Source organism: Monodon monoceros, unplaced genomic scaffold (assembly GCF_005190385.1).
Source record: "Monodon monoceros isolate NGI ecotype Baffin Bay Population unplaced genomic scaffold, NGI_Narwhal_1 Super_Scaffold_18, whole genome shotgun sequence".
In the NCBI taxonomy this organism is placed as follows: domain Eukaryota; kingdom Metazoa; phylum Chordata; class Mammalia; order Artiodactyla; family Monodontidae; genus Monodon; species Monodon monoceros.
The window spans coordinates 43,204,917-43,224,460 of record NW_021703774.1 but is presented as its reverse complement, the minus strand read 5'-3'; the positions used below and the strand labels follow the sequence as shown (position 1 = coordinate 43,224,460).

Here is a 19,544-nt window from a genome sequence, read left to right as displayed (position 1 = left end):
GTCAAAATTCTTAAAGCATCCCAGATAATAAAAATTTTTTTTTGATAAATTATATTAAAGACTTTCTATTTTCTCTACATAAAATATTACATTTTTTTTTACATATTACATTTTTTTTGTCATGGGAGCAGACATTCAAAGAGTATGAAGCCAAATATGCAAGGGGGAAAATATAATAGCCTCTTGTCAGTTAACAATAGCAACTTTCTTTTAATTATTTCTAGATTTTGTGGGATTTACAGTATTTGTCAGCTTTTAATAATTTGAAATGCATGTGAACTATTCTCTTATTACAGGTGACTGTTTTTATACCTACTTTCATAGCTGTGAATTTGTATTTCTCTTAAAGAGGGCCCCCAAATTGTATAAGCTTTAGGCCCACAGAACCTGTGTCTGTCCCTGAACAGGAGGCATTCGGGAGAACATTTATGATGTATTATCTTTTGCTGAGGCATCTCTCACTGCTCTTAGTCAGAGACCCAGAACTGTCCCCCTGCTCAAAAAACATGAATTTACTAGGGGTGAAAGAGAGAGGGTATGTTATCCTAGTTTATAATAGCAAATGCCAAATGCCTGTACTTTAGTTATTCACATCTGACTTTGTAAACTATTATAGGCAGGGAACACACCTTTTCCCTTATGGACTTAGTGCAGAACCTAGTATTTGATAAAATGACTGTACTTAAATGTTTATCAACTTAGTATAAAATCTATTTTCAGGCCATTAATCACTGTCATTTTTTCTTTGGTTGTTAATAAACTGTGATAATTTGATTTAAAATAAATATTACATAAATAGTATATACTCTAAAGACCTTAATAGATTGTTCATTGGATGCTTTTTCTTTTTTACCTCCTCCTTCACTACCCCCACCTAGTGTTGAAAATGTCTTCCTGCCTCTGTATCACCTTTACTTTCCAATCTCTTCTTTTTCAGACATCTAGATTAACTTTTGGCATGCTGATTTCTCTTTCTTAATCCATCGTTTTCATTTACTTCCCAAATTTAGACTCTTGCTTTACTTTTTCTCTTTCCCCCTTGGGAGCTGCTAAGATTTGTACAGTTGTTTCCAACTACCGTCTCTGGAGTGATGATTTAGTTGTGGGGCTAATAAAGTTTCACTGTAATTTCAAAGGGAGACTGAAGATGCTTGGCAAGTACTGAATATTCACCTATATTATTTCAAGTGTTAACCAGTAAAACCCAGGCTGTTATATAAATTTAAGGGTCCTTACTAAAGATTACAGGGAATCTGGAAAGAGTTAGTGTTACTGAGATTTTTGTGCATGGTGCCAGATTTTAAAAAACTGTATAATATTGAAGTTTTACCACTCCTATAAAGCGTTTCCCAATAATTTTAGTCCACACCGATGGCTCCTCTTCTTGACTGTCTTAGGCACACATTGTTACTAGCATTTGTACCTTGTGGAACCTCTGAAATAACTGGATCTTTAAATCTTCCAATTTATCTCCTCACTAAATGCACTTAAAGCTATATTGTATGACATTTGAATGTATACTTCCTAAAGCTTCTTGTTTTTGTGTACATTATTAGTTCTTAGGAGGCTATTTGGAAATATGGAAAGTATGATGAGATCTTGAGAACTTCACTTTAAAACCAACATGTAATCAGAGCAGAGATATACAAAAGACTCCTTTTAGTGACTGAATGGTCTGGGGGTCAGTGAAACGTGCTTGTAACTTGACTGAATGTGTTAAAATATCTAAATAATGTGTCAGAATGAGTACAAATCAACACGCTAAGTCATTAAGATAAATGTTTGCAGTGCCCATCCACATTCTGTCTAAAAGTGAGGGAGCCTCCGTCAGCTGAGTTAGGGTCTGTTTGGTCTTATATGGTTCTGATTAGTGATGAAAGAGCTGTAGTCTGTGGACTGTGAGATTTTCCTATCTCACTGATGAGAGCAGATCTATTGTGAGATTAACTTAATCAACCAAATGCTATTGGTGTTTAATGCATCTGAATCACTTCCTCTGTCTTATTCCCAAACTCAACAAGCACATGACAGTACGGTAGATTTACATATTAAGTGTGTGTAGGGGTGCATCTTAGACCAGGACATAATTTTAACTTTGCATATAATCAAAATTATGCCTGAAATCTTTTTTTTTTTGGGGGGGTACGCGGGCCTTCCACTGCTGTGGCCTCTCCCGTTGCGGAGCACAGGCTCCGGACGCGCAGGCTCAGCGGCCATGGCTCACGGGCCCAGCCGCTTCGCGGCATGTGGGATCTTCCCGGACCGGGGCACGAACCCGTGTCCCCTGCATCAGCAGGCGGACTCTCAACCACTGCGCCACCAGGGAAGCCCCCTGAAATCTTTTGAATCACTTATAAATTCCTAGGACTTAGGCTTAGAATCTCAAAATCTAATTTATTTCTTTACCTTCCTCCTGTCCCTCCTTTCCTTCCTCCTTCCCTCCCTTCCTCCCTTTTCTCTCTTTCTCCCCCCACTCTCTCCCCCTCCCCTTCCTTCCCTTTTTCTCTCCCTTCTCCTCAACCCCCTCTCTATTTCTCTTTGTCCTGGTCCAGTTGGAATCTGAGATTTCTTTCAAAGGTAGGAATGAGAGGCAATGGGCACCCAAACAACTTTATCCTATATTACATTACAGTGGTTGAGAGCATGTGATTTGGAGTCCTATGCTTTTTTTGGAATCTTATATCTTATACTTACTAGCAGTGTGTTACTATAAAATTTAAATACTTTCAGGATATAGGAAAAATTAAATGAGGTAAAATTTGTAAAGTTCTTAAGGGGCTTAGCATGTAAGTGCTATTTAAATGGCAGCCATCAAAATAACCATTCAGTTATGATTTGGAATCCGGAATAAGTAAGTCTGCATCTTGAAGCCAGTGGAGCAGTCTTGTGGTCATAATTGTTCTTATTCCTCCTCCTTGTAAATGTATGATTTGACATTATCAATTCTGGAGATTCAGTGTATATGTGTCTTCCCCAGAGGAATAAAATCTCCACCTCAAATTATTCTATATTTAAGAGCCAGATCTTGCCCCTTAGTAAATTCTTCTTGGGAACAAAGTCTGTTTTGAGGTTTTTGGGGAAGGATCTTGCTAATTTTCATTACGTGTATGCTGTAAGGGACTGATAGGATTTTTACATGTCAAGTATAAACCAGACAATCTTGTATTTTAGCTTTGTTCTGGTAGAAAGCGGGTGGAGGGCATATCACGACACATAAATACCTACTTTTCTTAGTCACTGTAAATTAAAATTTGTTTTCATACTCTGGAATACTTTAGCTCATAGATACTTCTTTTAATTCTTTAAAGACTATATATAAACACTTGAAAAGAGCCTGTAGTTCAGTTATGAAGTGAGGAATTTCTTCACAGTATGACTTATTTCATGCTGTAATTTATCTGTTTTAAGTGAGATGTTCAGATACTTTAAAAGAAGCATTTTGTTTAGTAATATAAATGATTGTTCTAAAGAAGAGATGGTACCTCTGCAAAGTTGTTTTTCAAAACCCCCCTCCTATGTACTTCTGAGAATCTGGCGAACTATGAATCTGCCTCCCATGTACTATGCCCACATAATTATATAATTTTGGAAATAAATTTTGCTAAGAAAGCTAATTTTAAGAGTACTCAAGTAACTTCTTAACTATGGGTTATTTTGTTACTCAGAAAGAGACTGAGTAAATTTTGGACTTTTACCTGCTTTCACTGTAGCCAGGAGTAAGCCCTGAATGAGTCTACATACGTTTGCATGTATGTGTATATGTACGTAGGTATATGAATGTATGTATTTATATACACAGGTGTTTTTATAATTTCTTTTCCTTTCATAACTAGGAAGAATTTTAATGGGACAATTGAATTCACTGAGATTTTTCTATTCTAAAATAGAAGGGTAGTTAGTAGAGGGGAAAAAAATGAAAAAAAAAACAAACCAAAAAACCCAAGCAAACAGTAAAGGATTCAATGGGAGATATGAATGAAAAAGTCAATAGTTTGTGTCACAGGCTCACCCTGCAACTGTACCCCTCCCTCCCCACGGCCTGAATGAGCCAGAGCTCCCGAATCAGCTGCTCCCTTAACCCTGTCGTGTCTGAGAGAAGAACAGATGCCCTCAGGCGACCTACAGGCAGAGGTGGGTCCAAATCCCAAGCTGAACCCCGGGAGCTGTGCGAACAAAGAAGAGAAAGAACAAAGAAGAGAAAGAAGAGAAAGGGAAATCTCTCCCAGCAGCCTCAGGAGCAGAGGATTAAATCTCCACAATCAACTTGATGTACCCTGCATCTGTGGAATACCTGAATAGACAACGAATCATCCCAATTTGAGGAGGTGGACTTTGGGAGCAAAGATATATATATATATATTTTTTTCCCTTTTTCTCTTTTTGTGAGTGCGTATGTGTATGCTTCTGTGTGTGACTTTGTCTTTATAGCTTTGCTTTTACCATTTGTCCTAGGGTTCTGTCTTTTCTTTTTCTATTACTTGAAAAAAATTTTTTCTTAATAATTATTTTTTATTTTAATAACTTTATTTTATTTTATTCTACTTTATTTTATTTTATCTTATTTCTTTCTCTCTCTCTCTCTCTTTCTTTCTTTCTTTCCTCTCTCTCTCTCTCTCTCTCCCTCCCTCCCTCCCTTTGTTCCTTTCTTTCTTTTCTCTTTTGTTTCTTTCTTCCTTTCTTGTTTTTTCTCCCTTTTATTCTGAGCCGTGTGGATGAAAGGCTCTCTTAGTGCTCTAGCCAGGCGTCAGGGATGTGCCTCTGAGGTGGGAGAGACAAGTTCAGGACACTGGTCCACAAGAGACCTCCCAGCTCCACGTAATATCAAATGGCGAAAATCTCCCAGAGATCTCCATCTCAACGCCAAGACTCAGCTTCATTAAACGACCAGCAAGCTACAGTGCTGGACACCCTATGCCAAACAACTAGCAGGACAGGGACACAACCCCATCCATTAGCAGAGAGGCTGCCTAAAATCATAATAAGGCCACAGACACCCCAAAACACACCACCAGACGTGGACCTGCCCACCAAAAAGAAAACATCCAGCCTCATCCACCAGAACACAGGCACTAGTCCTCTCCACCAGGAAGTCTACACAACCCACTGAACCAACTTTAGCCACTGGGGACAGACACCAAAAACAACAGGAAATACGAACCTGCAGCCTGCAAAAGGGGGACCCCAAACACAGTAAGATAAGCAAAATGAGAATACAGAAGAACACACAGCAGATGAAGAAGCAAAGCAAAAAACCACCAGACCTAACAAATGAAGAGGAAATAAGCAGTGTGCCTGAAAAAGAGTTCAGAATAATGATAGTAAAGATGATCCAAAATCTTGGAAATAGAATAGAGAAAATACAAGAAACGTTTAACAAGGACCTAGAAGAACTAAAGAGCAAACAAACAGTGATGAACAACACAATAAATGAAATTAAAGATTCTTTGGAAGGGATCAATAGCAGAATAACTGAGGCAGAAGAACGGATAAGTGACCTGGAAGATAAAATAGTGGAAATAACTACTGCAGAGCAGAATAAAGAAAACAGAATGAAAGGAATTGAGGACAGTCTCACAGACCTCTGGGACAACATTAAATGCACCAACATTCGAATTATAGGGGTCCCAGAAGAAGAAGAGAAAAAGAAAGGCACTGAGAAAATATTTGAAGAGATTATAGTTGAAAACTTCCCTAATATGTGAAAAGAAACAGTTCATCAAGTCCAGGAAGCACAGAGAGTCCCATACAGGAAGGATCCAAGGAGAAACACACCAAGACACATATTAATCAAACTATCAAAAACTAAATACAAAGAAAAAAAATTAAAAGCAGCAAGGAAAAAACAATAAATAACACACAAGGGAATCCCCATAAGGTTAACAGCTGATCCTTCAGCAGAAACTCTGCAAGCCAGAAGGGAGTGGCAGGACATATTTAAAGTGATGAAGGGGAAATACCTATAACCAAGATTACTCTACCCAGCAAGGATCTCATTCAGATTTGATGGAGAAGTTAAAACCTTTACAGAGAAGCAAAGGCTAAGAGAATTCAGCACCACCAAACCAGCTTTACAACAAATGCTAGAGGAGCTTCTCTAGGCAGGAAAGACAGGAGAAGGAAAAGACCTACAATAACAAACCCCAAACAATTAAGAAAATGGTAATAGGAACATACATATTGATAATAACATTAAATGTAAAAAGATTAGACGCTCCAACCAAAAGACATAGACTGGCTGAATGGATATAAAAACAAGACCCGTATATATGCTGTCTACAAGAGACCCACTTCAAACCTAGGGACACATACAGACTGAAAGTGAGGGGATGGAAAAAGACATTCCACGCAAATGGAGATCACAGGAAAGCTGGAATAGCAATTCTCATATCAGACAAAATAGACTTTAAAATAAAGACTGTTACAAGAGACAAGGACACTACATAATGATCAAGGGATTGATCCAAGAAGAAGACAAAACAATTGTAAATATTTATGCACCCAACACAGGAGCACCTCAATACATAAGGCAAATACTAACAGCCATAAAAGGGGAAATCGACAGTAACACAATCATAGTACGGGACTTTAACACCCCACTTTCACCAATGGGGCTGGGTGGTTAGGAAAACAGGGAGAGATTGGTAAAAGGATACCAGCTTTTAGCTATACGATAAGTAAGGTCCGAGGATCTAATGTATAAAAGTCCATCCTTTATATTTTTATTATTTTAAATAATCTGGCAAGATAAATTTCCTCAGTCCTTTGTAGCGCATTGAGCTTTGACACGTAAGAATTTTATGAAGATAAATTAGTGAAATATACTTTGACATTTTATAACAGCAGGAATGATTTCACCGTTCAGAAATGTCTGAAGTGTGCTTTTATTTTTTCAGCTGCTTTGCATTAGAGAACTTTCATCATGTTGAAGGTGTGGTAGTTTTACACAAGTTTTAGGTGTTCATAGAGTTGAGGTTGATTGTCACTTTTGTCATCAATCCTCTGTAGTGTCCCCGTTGAACCCAAATTTTCTAATGCTCTTCCAATTTCTAAGCCCTCCCCCAACCCATATTCTCTATTTTGAACTCAGTAAAATTTTGTTCCACCAGAAAGCCTTTTCTTGACAAAAACCTTATAACACATAAATTATTTCTTATTTTGCCTACCTTCAAGCATGAGCATTTATGGTCTGTTCCATGAATTACCAACCTCACTTGTTTTGGGGCACTTACTGCTGGAAAAGCTCACTCTGGAATTTTCCAAATTAAATAGGTATAAGGTACACAGAGGGTAATAAAAATGGATATTATCAGCAAAAGACCTTTTTTTTTTTTTTCGGTACGCACGCCTCTCACTGTTGTGGCTTCTCCCGTTGCGGAGCACAGGCTCCGGACGTGCAGGCTCAGCGGCCATGGCTCACGACCCAGCCGCTCCGCTGCATGTGGGATCTTCGCTGACCGGGGTACGAACCCACCTCCCCTGCATCTGCAGGCGGACCCTCAACAACTGCGCCACCAGGGAAGCCCAAAAGACCTTCTTAAGAGACCTCAAAATGTGACATTTCTGTGGTAGATTTGCAAACTATGGAACTGGGTTTGTCAGCACTCCAAAAGTGGGCCCATCCTCCTCAGGAATGGACACTCATTAGCCAAACTCAGAGCAGTGTTGTATAAGATTAGAATGCTACTCATTTATCTATGATGAGAAATCTCATTGCCATAAGTCTACAACACTTGTATTGGCATGACTAGTGCATTCACTCCCTACAGACTCATATGCAATGTGGGGGGTACCTTGTCATCTGAAGGTTGCCTGGAGTCAGAACAAGGGGAGACTTGTTCCAAGGCTTTCTTCTGGGCCATTGTGTATTAACGTCTAAGTTTATTCTCACAGGATGGTGTACTTCCCCCTTTGTGTAAGTTGTTGGTGGGGAGGGGCTGCGAGGAGAGCTTCATGATTTTAAATTCCATTATATCTCCAATCTGGACCTCCTAACTGAACTTCTGATCCATATATCTGACTGCCTGCTTCTTTCTTCCACCTGGTGTCTAATAGACGTCTCAATTTGGCATGCCCAAGCTGAGAGCCTACATTCTCCTCCTCAGTCCATCACCCCTTTAAATCAACTTCCTGCGGTCTTCACTGTCTCAGTTAATGGCAACTGAGGTATCATCCTCAGGCTCCACTTCTGGTCTTCAGTAAACCCTGCCAACTCTGGCTTCAGTAAGCATCCAAAACTGGCCACTTCTTTCTGCCCCACTATTACAACCCTGGTCTGTGTCACTGTCATCTTCCACCTGGATTAATGCAGTGGCTTTATATCTGATCTTCTTGCTTCTGACCTTTCATCCCCTACAGTGTAATTTCAGCACAGAGCCTAGAGTGATCCTTTTAACACATGTCATATCATGTAACTCCTGAGCTGTGAAGGTATAGCTTGGATCTACTGTCTAAATACAGGAAAATGTAGGATCACAGTACTACATATACTCTTGAAATGAAAGTGAGTAACAGAGTTAGCATGACCATGTATGTGATATATAACTGGGAGTTCTCTGAATTAATGTCTATGCAGAATATGATGTTTCTTAAAGGGAAAGTAATAAAAATGTGCTAATTTGAAGCTTACATGTATTATTAAAACTCAACGGTAATAACAGCAGTTGCTTAGACTTTAGACAAACAATTTTTTTAAGGGGGAATTGGTTAGGATTACTAGGACATGATATTAGAAAGCAGAGAGCAACTTTTAGTCTGTTTTTTTTTATTGTTTTTAAATTTTCCACAGACAGTGCACCCCTTTATTATCTGCATCCAGGGTAGACTACTCCCATTGCCAGCCCTCAGTATATTCCTGGCTTGGGCTTCATTCTGAATGTAACAGTGAATCATTAAAATTTTTGAGTAGAAAAGTGCATCACAGTTTAGGACTATAAATTGATCATTTATAATATAAAATTGAGACTGTAAATCTGATCTTTTAAATTTATTACTTGAAGGTAAGAGCTAGTTAATTTGTTCTTATTGTCTTTGTCTCATTTCTCCAACTAGATTGTCATGTCTAATAAGGCAGGGAGTGTGTTTCTATTTCTTTGGTGTTCTCTATAATATCATATACTATCCTTTATATTCAGTAGATGCTCAGTAAATGCTTAGTGACTTCTATGCAGATTCTGAATTATGGGTTCTATGCCATACTGCAGGGTAAAAATGAACTTGAACCTTGGGGGAAAGGCTCTCCTCGTTACCCAGAGGAGTGTCTCTGTCTCTTAGCCAGATCAGAGTGGAGTGAAGCCTGCCTCTGCTATCATGTAGGGTTTATCACAAAATGGTTGTCTTGGAAATGTAGTAAGTCATTCTCACATCAAATTCAATATAGATTTAAAGGCTTTAATATTTTTATGTAAGTTAATTCTTGACAATTTACTGTTCAAGTAGTGATAATAATATACAGATAATCAAACCACTGTTTTGCAAGCCACTTCTCATTTAAAACACCTGCATTGATTTTTTTTCACTAGCTATTATTTCTGATTCACTCTTGAAAATTGTGATTTTTCCTTATGATAAATTTAGAAAATAGACAAGATTATTGAAATCAAAAGGCCAGCCCTGCCTTCTTACTAGTTGCGTGACTTATGAACTTTGAGAATGTGCCTTAGGTTTTCCATATGTAAGATGGAGATAGCCATTCCTGTGTCGAAGAGCTATTGTGAAGTTCACTGTAAAGCTCTTAAAAGTATCTGGCATGTAATAAACACTATAAAAGTGCTTTCTATTATTAATAGTAATATTACATGGATGGTTTTCTGGGTAGGCTCTGATTATTAGGTGGGTACACTTACGCCTAACCCAGCCTTTTAAACTACTTTTGCTTTGTTGCATTCATTTACTGAACAACTTTCTACCACTACTGAGCTTGAAAAATCTTCATCCAGTGCTACTGAAAAGCACACATTGGCATTTTTTAAAAAATGGACTTAATTCTAGAGATATCTCCACTGCATTTTTAAATCCCAAGTTAGCTAACCAAATAAATCAAAACTAATTAGAGCCTGATGCTCACATTTAAGACCACACCTGCAAGTTTGTACCCTATTCAGCTCAGTGTTGAAAATTTAGTGCTGAGAGAGGGCTTGTCACAAATGAACACAGGGCCCAAATGTTACCTTTTCACATACTCTTAACTCTGAGGGTAAAGATCTGATATACAATTTCTCTCTCTTTCCTCCCTCTTTCCTCTTTTCCCTCCTTCTCATACATATTTATTAGGAATTTACTATATCTATATCTCATGCATTGTGTTAGGTTGAGGGGATATAGTAGTGAACATGTCATCCATAGCTTCTGTTCTGTCTCATGGGACAGTTTAGTAGAGATGACAGATGATAAACAGCAATAACAAAGATACAGATATATGCATAATTACAAGTTGTATCTAACACTTTACCATATTTCCATTTTCCCACCAAAAGGACAAAAGATGTTCTGGAGAAATTCATTTGGATATAATTTTTTACATTAAAAACATCCTTCCACATGGTATCAAAACAAATAAAATACTTAATACCTAAAATACTTCAGAAAAATATTTAACCAAGGAGCTTAAAGCTGTATACTAAAGACTATAAGACATTGATGAAATAAATTACAAATAAATGGAAAGATATTCCCTACTCATGGGTTAGAATAATTAATATCGTTAAAATGTCCATACTACCCAAAGCAATCTATAGATTCAATGCAATCCCTGTCAAAATTCCAATGGCATTTTCCACAGAGCTAGAACAAACAATCATAAAGTCTGTATGGAACCACAAAAGACGTCAAATAGCCAAAGCAGTCTTGAGAAAGAACAAAGCTGGAGGCATCATGCTGCCTGATTTAAAACTATATTACAAAGCTATAGTAATCAAAACAGTTATGGTATGGATGTGAAAATAGACACATAGATCAATGGAACAAAATAGAGCCCAGAAATAAACCCACACATATATGGTCAGTTAATTTATGACAAAGGAGCCGAGAATATACAATGGGGAAAGGAAAGTCTATTCAATAAATACTGTTGAGAGAACTGGAGAGCTTCATGCAAAACAGTGAAACTGGACCACTATATTACGCCATTCACAAAAACTAACTCAAAATGGATTAAAAACTAGAATGTGAGATCTGAAACTATAAAACTCCTAGAAGAAAACGTGAGTGATAAACTTCTTGACATAGGTCTTGGTGATGATTTTTTGGATTTGACACTAAAAGCAAAGGCAACAAAAGCGAAAATAAGTGGGACTACAACAAACTAAAAGGCTTCTGCACAGTAAAGGGAACCATCAACAAAATGAAAAGGCAGCCTATTGAATGGCAGAAAGTAGTTTCAAATCATATATTTGGTAAGGGGTTAATATTGAAAACATAAAGAACTCATACAACTCAATAGCAAAAAAACCCAAACAATCAATTAAAAAGTGGGCAAAAGATCTGAAAAAACATTTTTCCAAAGAAGACATACAGGGCTTCCCTGGTGGCGCAGTGGTTGAGAGTCTGCCTGCCAACGCAGGGGACGCGGGTTCGTGCCCGGGTCCGGGAGGATCCCATATGCCATGGAGCGGCTGGGCCCGTGAGCCATAGCCGCTGAGCCTGCGCGTCTGGAGCCTGTGCTCCGCAACAGGAGAGGCCACAACAGTGAGAGGCCCGCGTACCGCAAAAAAAAAAAAAAAAAAAAAAAAAAGAAGACATACAAATGGCCAACAAGTACATGAAAAGGTGTTCAACATCACTAATCATCAGGGAATTGCAAATCAAAACCATGATGAAATATCACCTCACACTGGTTAGAATGGCTATTACCGAAATGACAAGTGTTGGTAAGGATGTGGAGCAAAGGGAACCCTTGTGCACTGTTGGTGGGAATGTAAATTGGTACAGCCACTATGAAAAACAGTATGGAGGTTATCCCCCAAATTAAAAATGATCTTATAATCAAGAAATTCCACTTCTGGTATTTATCTGAATAAAATGAAAACATTAACTCAAAACTATATTCATTCTGTGTTCATTGCAGCACTGTTTACAGTAGCCAAGACATAGATGCAACCCAGGTGCCCACCTACAGATGAATGGATGAAGAAAATGTGGCATATATACATACACATACTGGGATATTATTCAGCCATAAAAAGAAGGAAGTCTTGTCATTTTTGACAGCAGGGATGGACCTTGAGGGCATTATGCTAAGTGAAATGTCAGACTAAAGACAAATAACATATGATTTCACTTATATGTGGAATCTAAAACAAAAACAAAACTGAACTCATAAGATACAGAGAACAGATTGGTGGTTGCCAGAAGCGGGGGTTTGGTGGGATAGGCGAAATGGGTAAAGGGATCAAAAGGTACAGACTTATAGTTATTAAGTAAGTCTTGGGGATGTAATGTACAGCCTGGTAGCTATAGTTAATAATATTGTGTCGTATATTTGAAGGATGCTTAGTAAACCTTAAAAGTTCTCATCACAAGAGAAAGAAAATTGTAACTATGTGTGGTGATGGGTGTTATTTAGATTTATTGTGGTGATCATTTTGCAATATGTACAGATACCGAATCATTATATTGTATACCTGAAATGAATGTAATGTTACATATCAACCATATATTGATTAAAAAAAGAAAAAAGAAAAAAATCCTTCCAAACAAAGTTTTCTTCAAATTCTATTCTTGAAGATGTATGCAAAATTTATTTCACTTCCATTTCTACTTAATACTGTGCATTGTATTTCATAATACATAATAATGTAGGCTAGTTTTGTGTTTTGCAATAATATTTGCATTTCCTTCCTGAGTTGAATAGAAATATGAACTTATTTTTAAATATTGATTATTACATAGGATGCAAAATATTTAAACTAAGAGAGTGTATTCAGGAACAAAGGGGCTTATGTAAAAAATAACTACTGAGCCAGAATCAGTCTGGTTAGGTGTTTAAAAGGTACAAGAACTCTTTCAAATATCAGTTTCCCTCATTTATAAAATAAAAGAGCTGGGTTAGATGTCCTCAAAGGCCCTTTGAGGTTTAAGCTGCTACAAATCATGAGAGACTATTTTTACATTAAAACTTAATGTACAATTAATGGTTCCCTAGTGAGTTGAAACAGTTTTTATGTTAGTGAAAAGGTACTGATTCAAAGGATCTCACATTATTCTAGTTCACTTCTTTTTGTCATTATAATATCAGTATAAGATCATTTCCAATCTCATGAGAACATTTCTCATGGTTAGACAAAGTTGTTTTTTTTTTTTTCTTGTATGTGGCAACATGAGAGGCCAGAAACCTCACTTATGGTGATCTGTGGCTTGCAGGGATCTACTTTTACTCCCATGTAGGTAATATCTGTATTTTCTAACAAAGTGAGTTGCATCTGTTTTCAATTTGATTTTTTTCTGTAAGTGGATAAAAAAAGTATCATGAGTATCTTTCCCAATAAGTAGTATCATGATACATGGTAATCCCTTTGTGAAAGCCTCATAAATGTTGATGAATTGGAAACAGTATTAAGAATAAACCAAAAGCCTGCTTATATTTCGTACCATTTAAACACAATTGTCTTATGAAAATGCAACTAAATAGTTTTCCATTTTCATAAGAATGCCTAGAACTTAATGCTTTCCATCCATAACTAACAGACAACAGGATAGATTTCCAGTGATATATCATAACCTTTCTACGTTGGGTTTGAAGGAGAGGTATGTTTGAGGAGTCACCCAGAATACACTATACATTTAAGTAAAGGTGTATAAAAAATTGATTTCACTTTTTTTTCTACTTAACACTACTGCATTTCATTGTTGAACTTGAGATTCTATACTATCCTTGTTTTCAAATTCTTTTCTTCCCTTACATTGAGAATTATTTATGGCCACATTTTGTGTCTTGTCCTTAAAACAAATGTTCTATTTATCTGATTTCTCTTGTCCTTTGCCTTCTTTAGTCTCTAAATCAGACATTATCCTCAAAGTTATTTATCCCCTGTCAAATTTATCAAGTGCTTTCTCAGACAATAAGTCAGTTCTTTGCATTTCCTTGAGTTATGCAGTCATATTCTATGTTTAAGACATAAGAATGTCAACACTCTGATTATTAAAACGTGTTCTATTTAAGATCAAATATTAGTGATAATCAGTCTGGTTTCTATAGCCGTATGGATAGATTTGATGAGCAGAATGATTCATACCTTTCTGTTCAAGCATGATAGGTCACTCAGAACCCATTTTTCAAAATATGGCATCTGCTTCTTTAGACAATTATCTTGATACATGCTTTATTTCATACATAAAATTCCAGGTGCTTTATAAGGTTAAACTTTGAGGAAATATATCATTTGATTTATGGAGTAATTAACTGTATAGGTTTGTTTTTTGTGCTCAGTTGATGATACCACTACAGGTGTTTCTTTGTAAAATACCACATTCAATGTATTACTCCTCTGCATAAAGTCCTTCAGGAATTTTTCATTTGGGTCTTTAGGATAAAATCCGATTGTCATAGCTTTACTTTGTGACCATACATAGTCTGCCCCTGACACGAGCTTCCAACCTCATCTTCCGCTTCTCCCTTTTCTGAGCACTTAACTGTAGGCAGTTGGATGCACTCATGTTCCTCACATATATGAGTACTTCTGTCTGTGTTTCTTCAGAACTTCTCTTCTACCTGGAATGACTTTGTGTCTCTTTTTCATTTACAGAAATCTTATCTGACTTTCGTGGATAAGTGTTTTCACTTTGCCCATGAAGTCATTATTGAAATTTTTAATTAGGGGAAGAGAAGGGAATTTAGTTGGAGATGGAGGAAAACATCTGAATATCCACTATGGGGCAAGTACTGTGATGGGCACCTTACATACATTATTTCAACAAGGGCTCCCTGTTTCATGAATTCCCATAACAGTCTTTTATTTGAGAAGACATCGTTATTATCATCATTATGACCAACTTCATGGACATTAGTACATATCCCACCTTTATTATGTGTAGAGCAGGTCGCTTGGTTCAGGGTATACAATGATGAAGGAGCTGGGGTTCTTGACCTTGGAGGAAAGATAAGAAGATTTATTAAAAACGAATAATGCAGACTACAAAATAATGCAAAAAGATACTAGTTCAGAGAAGAAGTGTGATTACTAAATATTGACTAAAAATATGTTCATCAACACTTAGTACCTGGAAGAGTACTTTGAACGATAAACCTTTATTTAATGAATGAACATAATTGCCTCACACTGTTAATTTTATGATAATATGTCTTAGCCACTTTCCTCATCCTTGAGGACAAAAAAAAAAAAAAAAATGGGAGGATCCTTTTTACAGAGAATTAAGTTATTGCACAATACTTGTTTGATTCATTGATTTGTGGCTACTACTATTGAAATTTCAAATATGTTTTTGTTTATTTTGAGTAGCTTGGTTGTAGCTTAATATCCAGCACTGTTCAGTGTTTTATGCATAATTACAAGGGATATAGTCTTAAAGGATATATGAGCCAGAGAAAGATCTGAGATGGATTAAAGCTTAGTATGATTTAGAAGTAATTGTGTAAGTTTAACTAAGCAGTACCTGTCCAGTCATGACCTCTTTGTTTAATGAGGAATTGTGTTTGCTGTTGCAGAACATTTCTGTGGACTGGAAGGTTTCCTTGTTCACAGTGAGTTATTAATACCCTATTATAACCCAGTTTCTTAGTATTTTCCCAAAGCCTAGTTTTCAAGGACACACTACTTAAATTGGTGGTGAAATATTTTTCCATTTTAAAAAAATACAGTGGTTACTTTTCCCATTATTTTCTACTTATTTATTTTATCATAAAAATGAATAGTTTGCTGGCATGGCAATTATTTTTCAATAATTAATATACTACAATATATATTATAATATACAATATATAATTATAGTATACTCTATTACAGTAATTCAATACCCAATATATTGAAATTGGATTTGATAATTTGCTAATTATCTTTTATAAATTAGACCTTAAAAGAAATCCAGGAAGAAAGAATGGAGGGAAAAAGAATCTCAGTATCGCCATTACCATGTTTTTTATAGGTTCTTTTCATTTCTCTTGAGAAATAGAACTGTCTGTAATACCTCTGCATGTAATATCTCTGCACAACTGGTTTTTGTACACTGTAATCTCATTTTGAATATATTATTCCAAGATATAAAAATTGAAATTTGTGCATGAGTTAAACTAGCATTTTATTCTGAACCTACTATAATAAGTGGATGTAGGGAAGGTTTGTCTTTTTTTTCTTTTTTTTATACAGCAGTGTGTACATGTCAGTCCCAAACTCCCAATCTATCCCTCCCTCACTCCCTTCCCCCCGGTAACCACAAGTTCATTCTCTAAGTCTGTGAGTCTGTTTCTGTTTTGTAAATAAGTTAATTTGTATCATTTAAAAAAAAATTTTTAAACAAAATTCAAATTTTTTTAGGTTGAAATAAACTATACAAAATTGATTTTCTTCACCAAAAATAACAGCAATATTTTCTGTATTATTCCTAGATAAACCACAAAACACTTATCTTTGTAGGTTTTCTAGGTTTTGCTTGTAAATCAAGATGAGGCAGTAGATACAGTCATGGAAAAAGAAGAAAACAGACGAATCAGTTGTCAGTATCCATGCTCTCTGATCCTGTCTTGAGCATGAAACAAGTGTTCAACATATACCTGCCAAAAAGATTATGAAGATGTAGGCTCAATAAAGGAATGCACACAGCAACAACCAGATATGGAACAACAATGGCAGGCTCTTCCATTCAAACTTTAACTATAACTTGTTCCTTTAACTTCATTTGATAAGGACAAAATCTATACTGAAATCCTTTTTTGGCAAGCTCACACATTTCTCTTACAGTCTGATCATTTTCTTAACTGTCCCTTACAGATTTTTAACAGCATACTTAAAACTCCTACTATTCAAAGGTCATTCATGAGCTTCCTTGTAACATTTTATAAAATGTATTCCTTCCTCCCATACCTCCTTAAAATTTATTTCTTCAAAGTTGATAATCTGCCTGTATCATTTTTTAGATTCCGCATATAAGCGATATCATATGATATTAGTCTTTCTCTGACTTCCTTCACTTAGTATGATAATCTCTGTGTCCATCCATGTTGCTGCAAATGGCATTATTTCATTCTTTTTTTATGGCCGAGTAGTATTCCATTGTATATATACCACATCTGAGTAGTATTCCATTGTATATATATCTCCATACAGTTCTCCATAGTGGCTCTACCAATTTACATTCCCACCAACAGTGTAGGAGGGTTCCCTTCCTCCACACCCTCTGCAGCATTAATTGTAGATTTTTTGATGATGGCCATTCTGACTGGTATGAGGTGATATCTTATTGTAGTTTTGATTTGCATTTCTTTAATAATTAGCAAAGTTGAGCATGTTTTCATGTGCCTCTTGGCCATATGTATGTCTTCTTTGGAGAAATGTCTACTTAGGTCTTCTGCCCATTTTTCCATTGGGTTGTTTGTTTTTTTGATATTGAACTGCATGAGCTGTTTGTAAATTTTGGAGAATAATCCCTTGTTGGTCTTATCGTTTGCGAATATTTCCTCCCATTCTGAGGGTTGGGAAAGTTTGTCTTAACTGTGATGGAAATAAACCTCACACCAGTACAGAAAGTGACGGAGTCGTGTAATTAAGCACAGTCAACTACTGCACCAGGAATTCGAGGTAGTATAAAGCTGTAAATGTTTTGATATTACTCATGCTTCTTTTTTTCTCTTACAGGTGTTAAAATGGGTAGAGGAAGCGGTTCAGGCTTCCAAAGTTCACCTCTTGTCAACAGATCATTTGGAACAGGCTGTAAACACTTGGAAAATTCCTTTTGATCCCAGTCTAAAAGAGGTTACTGTGTCTCTGAGTGGCCCTTCTCCAATGATTGAAATTCGCAATCCTTTAGGTGAGATATATGGGACATTCATATAATAAAATAGAAAAACCATGAAAGGTAAAAGATTTTTTGGGCACTTGTTCAAATTAATGCTAACTTTATGAATAAATTCAGTAAATCCAAAAGTGACTAGGGAAGATGTTTAAAAATTAAAACTGAATGTTTTTAGTCATAAGTATTATTGACTTAACATGAGATTCAAAAAGCTAAAACTCCTAATAATTTAAACAGATCACATGTACTAACTTAATTGTAGGTAAAGTATCCCAAATAAAAAGTATTTTAATTGAACCTGGAATCTTATTTTCCTCATCTTTATGTGGGGAAGTACTTCACAATAACTTATTCTGTAAAATTCAGTATTTTATGTTATTTTTAAGTGAATCACATGAAAAAACTCCTCTTAAAACCACTGATTAATTTTTTTACTGTATCATTTTCTTGATAAATTTTAATTTTATAGGAGACAATCATTAAAAAACAAATTCATGTTCTCATTAGAATGTTTTAATTTACTTTGCTTCCTCAGTAATTGTATAGTATAACCCTAAGTTTTGGCTTGATTCCATTGCCAGTTGAATATTACAATAAGACTTAATGTTGAATAGTAATCTAATAAAAACAGAAACCTCATTTTTCTTAATATTTGCATTTAGAAAAATTTTTTAAACCTATTGATGTTTGCAAAATATTTTTATTCCCATTGTAGCTTTAGTGTGTGCTACATTTTTTTTTACCTATTTGTGAATATTTATAAATGGGGAGGGAGTAACTATCTTTCTTACTTATTTGAGTCTTAGAAAATAACTAATACCTTAAAGAAAATAACGTATGCAATTGTCCTCAAAGGCTTCATCCACACTAACAATCAAATTGAAATTTACAAGCAAGCAAAATCTGTTTTTCAAGACTTCTACAGGTTTGGTCTTAAAAATGGGTTTGTCTTTAGAAATGGATTTGTCTTTTTAGGTAGCATTCTTCTAATACCATCCATGCTACCTATTCAGGAAAGATTTGTGTTTTTCATTATCTGGCTACTTAAAAGTACCTGTAACCATTGCCTTAAGTTTCTGCTACTTTAAAAAGTCATTGATATTGATATTTTAAAAGTCATTTACAGTGATTGTAAAGCTTTTGATGCAAACATAGAATTCTTATAATTAATTTGTTTATATAACTGCAGAAGTAGTCCATAGGAGAGCCAAGAGTGAAGTGAATAAGTAAACTATGGCTTAATTCCAAATTTGCTTTTCTTCCTAGGTTCCACCTATCATGCTACTTCATTACACTGCCTCCTTTAACTATTCCTATGACAAGTAAAAGCCTTCAAGCTGTGCTTCGTGGAAAACTTAAGTTGTACACTTTATGCAAAGATATGCCCAGGGCTCTTATGTTAGTAATACCCTGAGTGATCTTCCAAAAGACATTTATTCTGTTTTACTGTTTTTGCCATCTATCAAGTGTAAATGTCTCTGGGGACTCCACATAACTTCTTGGTAGCCATAATAGTTACCTAGGCTGGCTTTGGAAATATGATTACAGCCTGTCATTTGTTACTCTCTTTATAAGATCAAATCAGC

The 19,544-nt window shown here is 35.9% G+C and overlaps 1 protein-coding gene across 3 annotated transcripts in view; it reads left to right on the top strand.

The window, feature by feature from the left end:
- HMCN1 (hemicentin 1) overlaps nucleotides 1–19,544 on the top strand; it is a 508,266-nt gene that overhangs the window by 156,250 nt on the left and 332,472 nt on the right. For all 3 annotated transcript variants that reach the window (XM_029226849.1, XM_029226848.1, XM_029226847.1), the window contains exon 5: nucleotides 17,802–17,973. In XM_029226849.1, coding sequence (XP_029082682.1) covers nucleotides 17,802–17,973 — 172 coding nt within the window. The remainder of the gene's footprint in view (nucleotides 1–17,801; nucleotides 17,974–19,544) is intronic.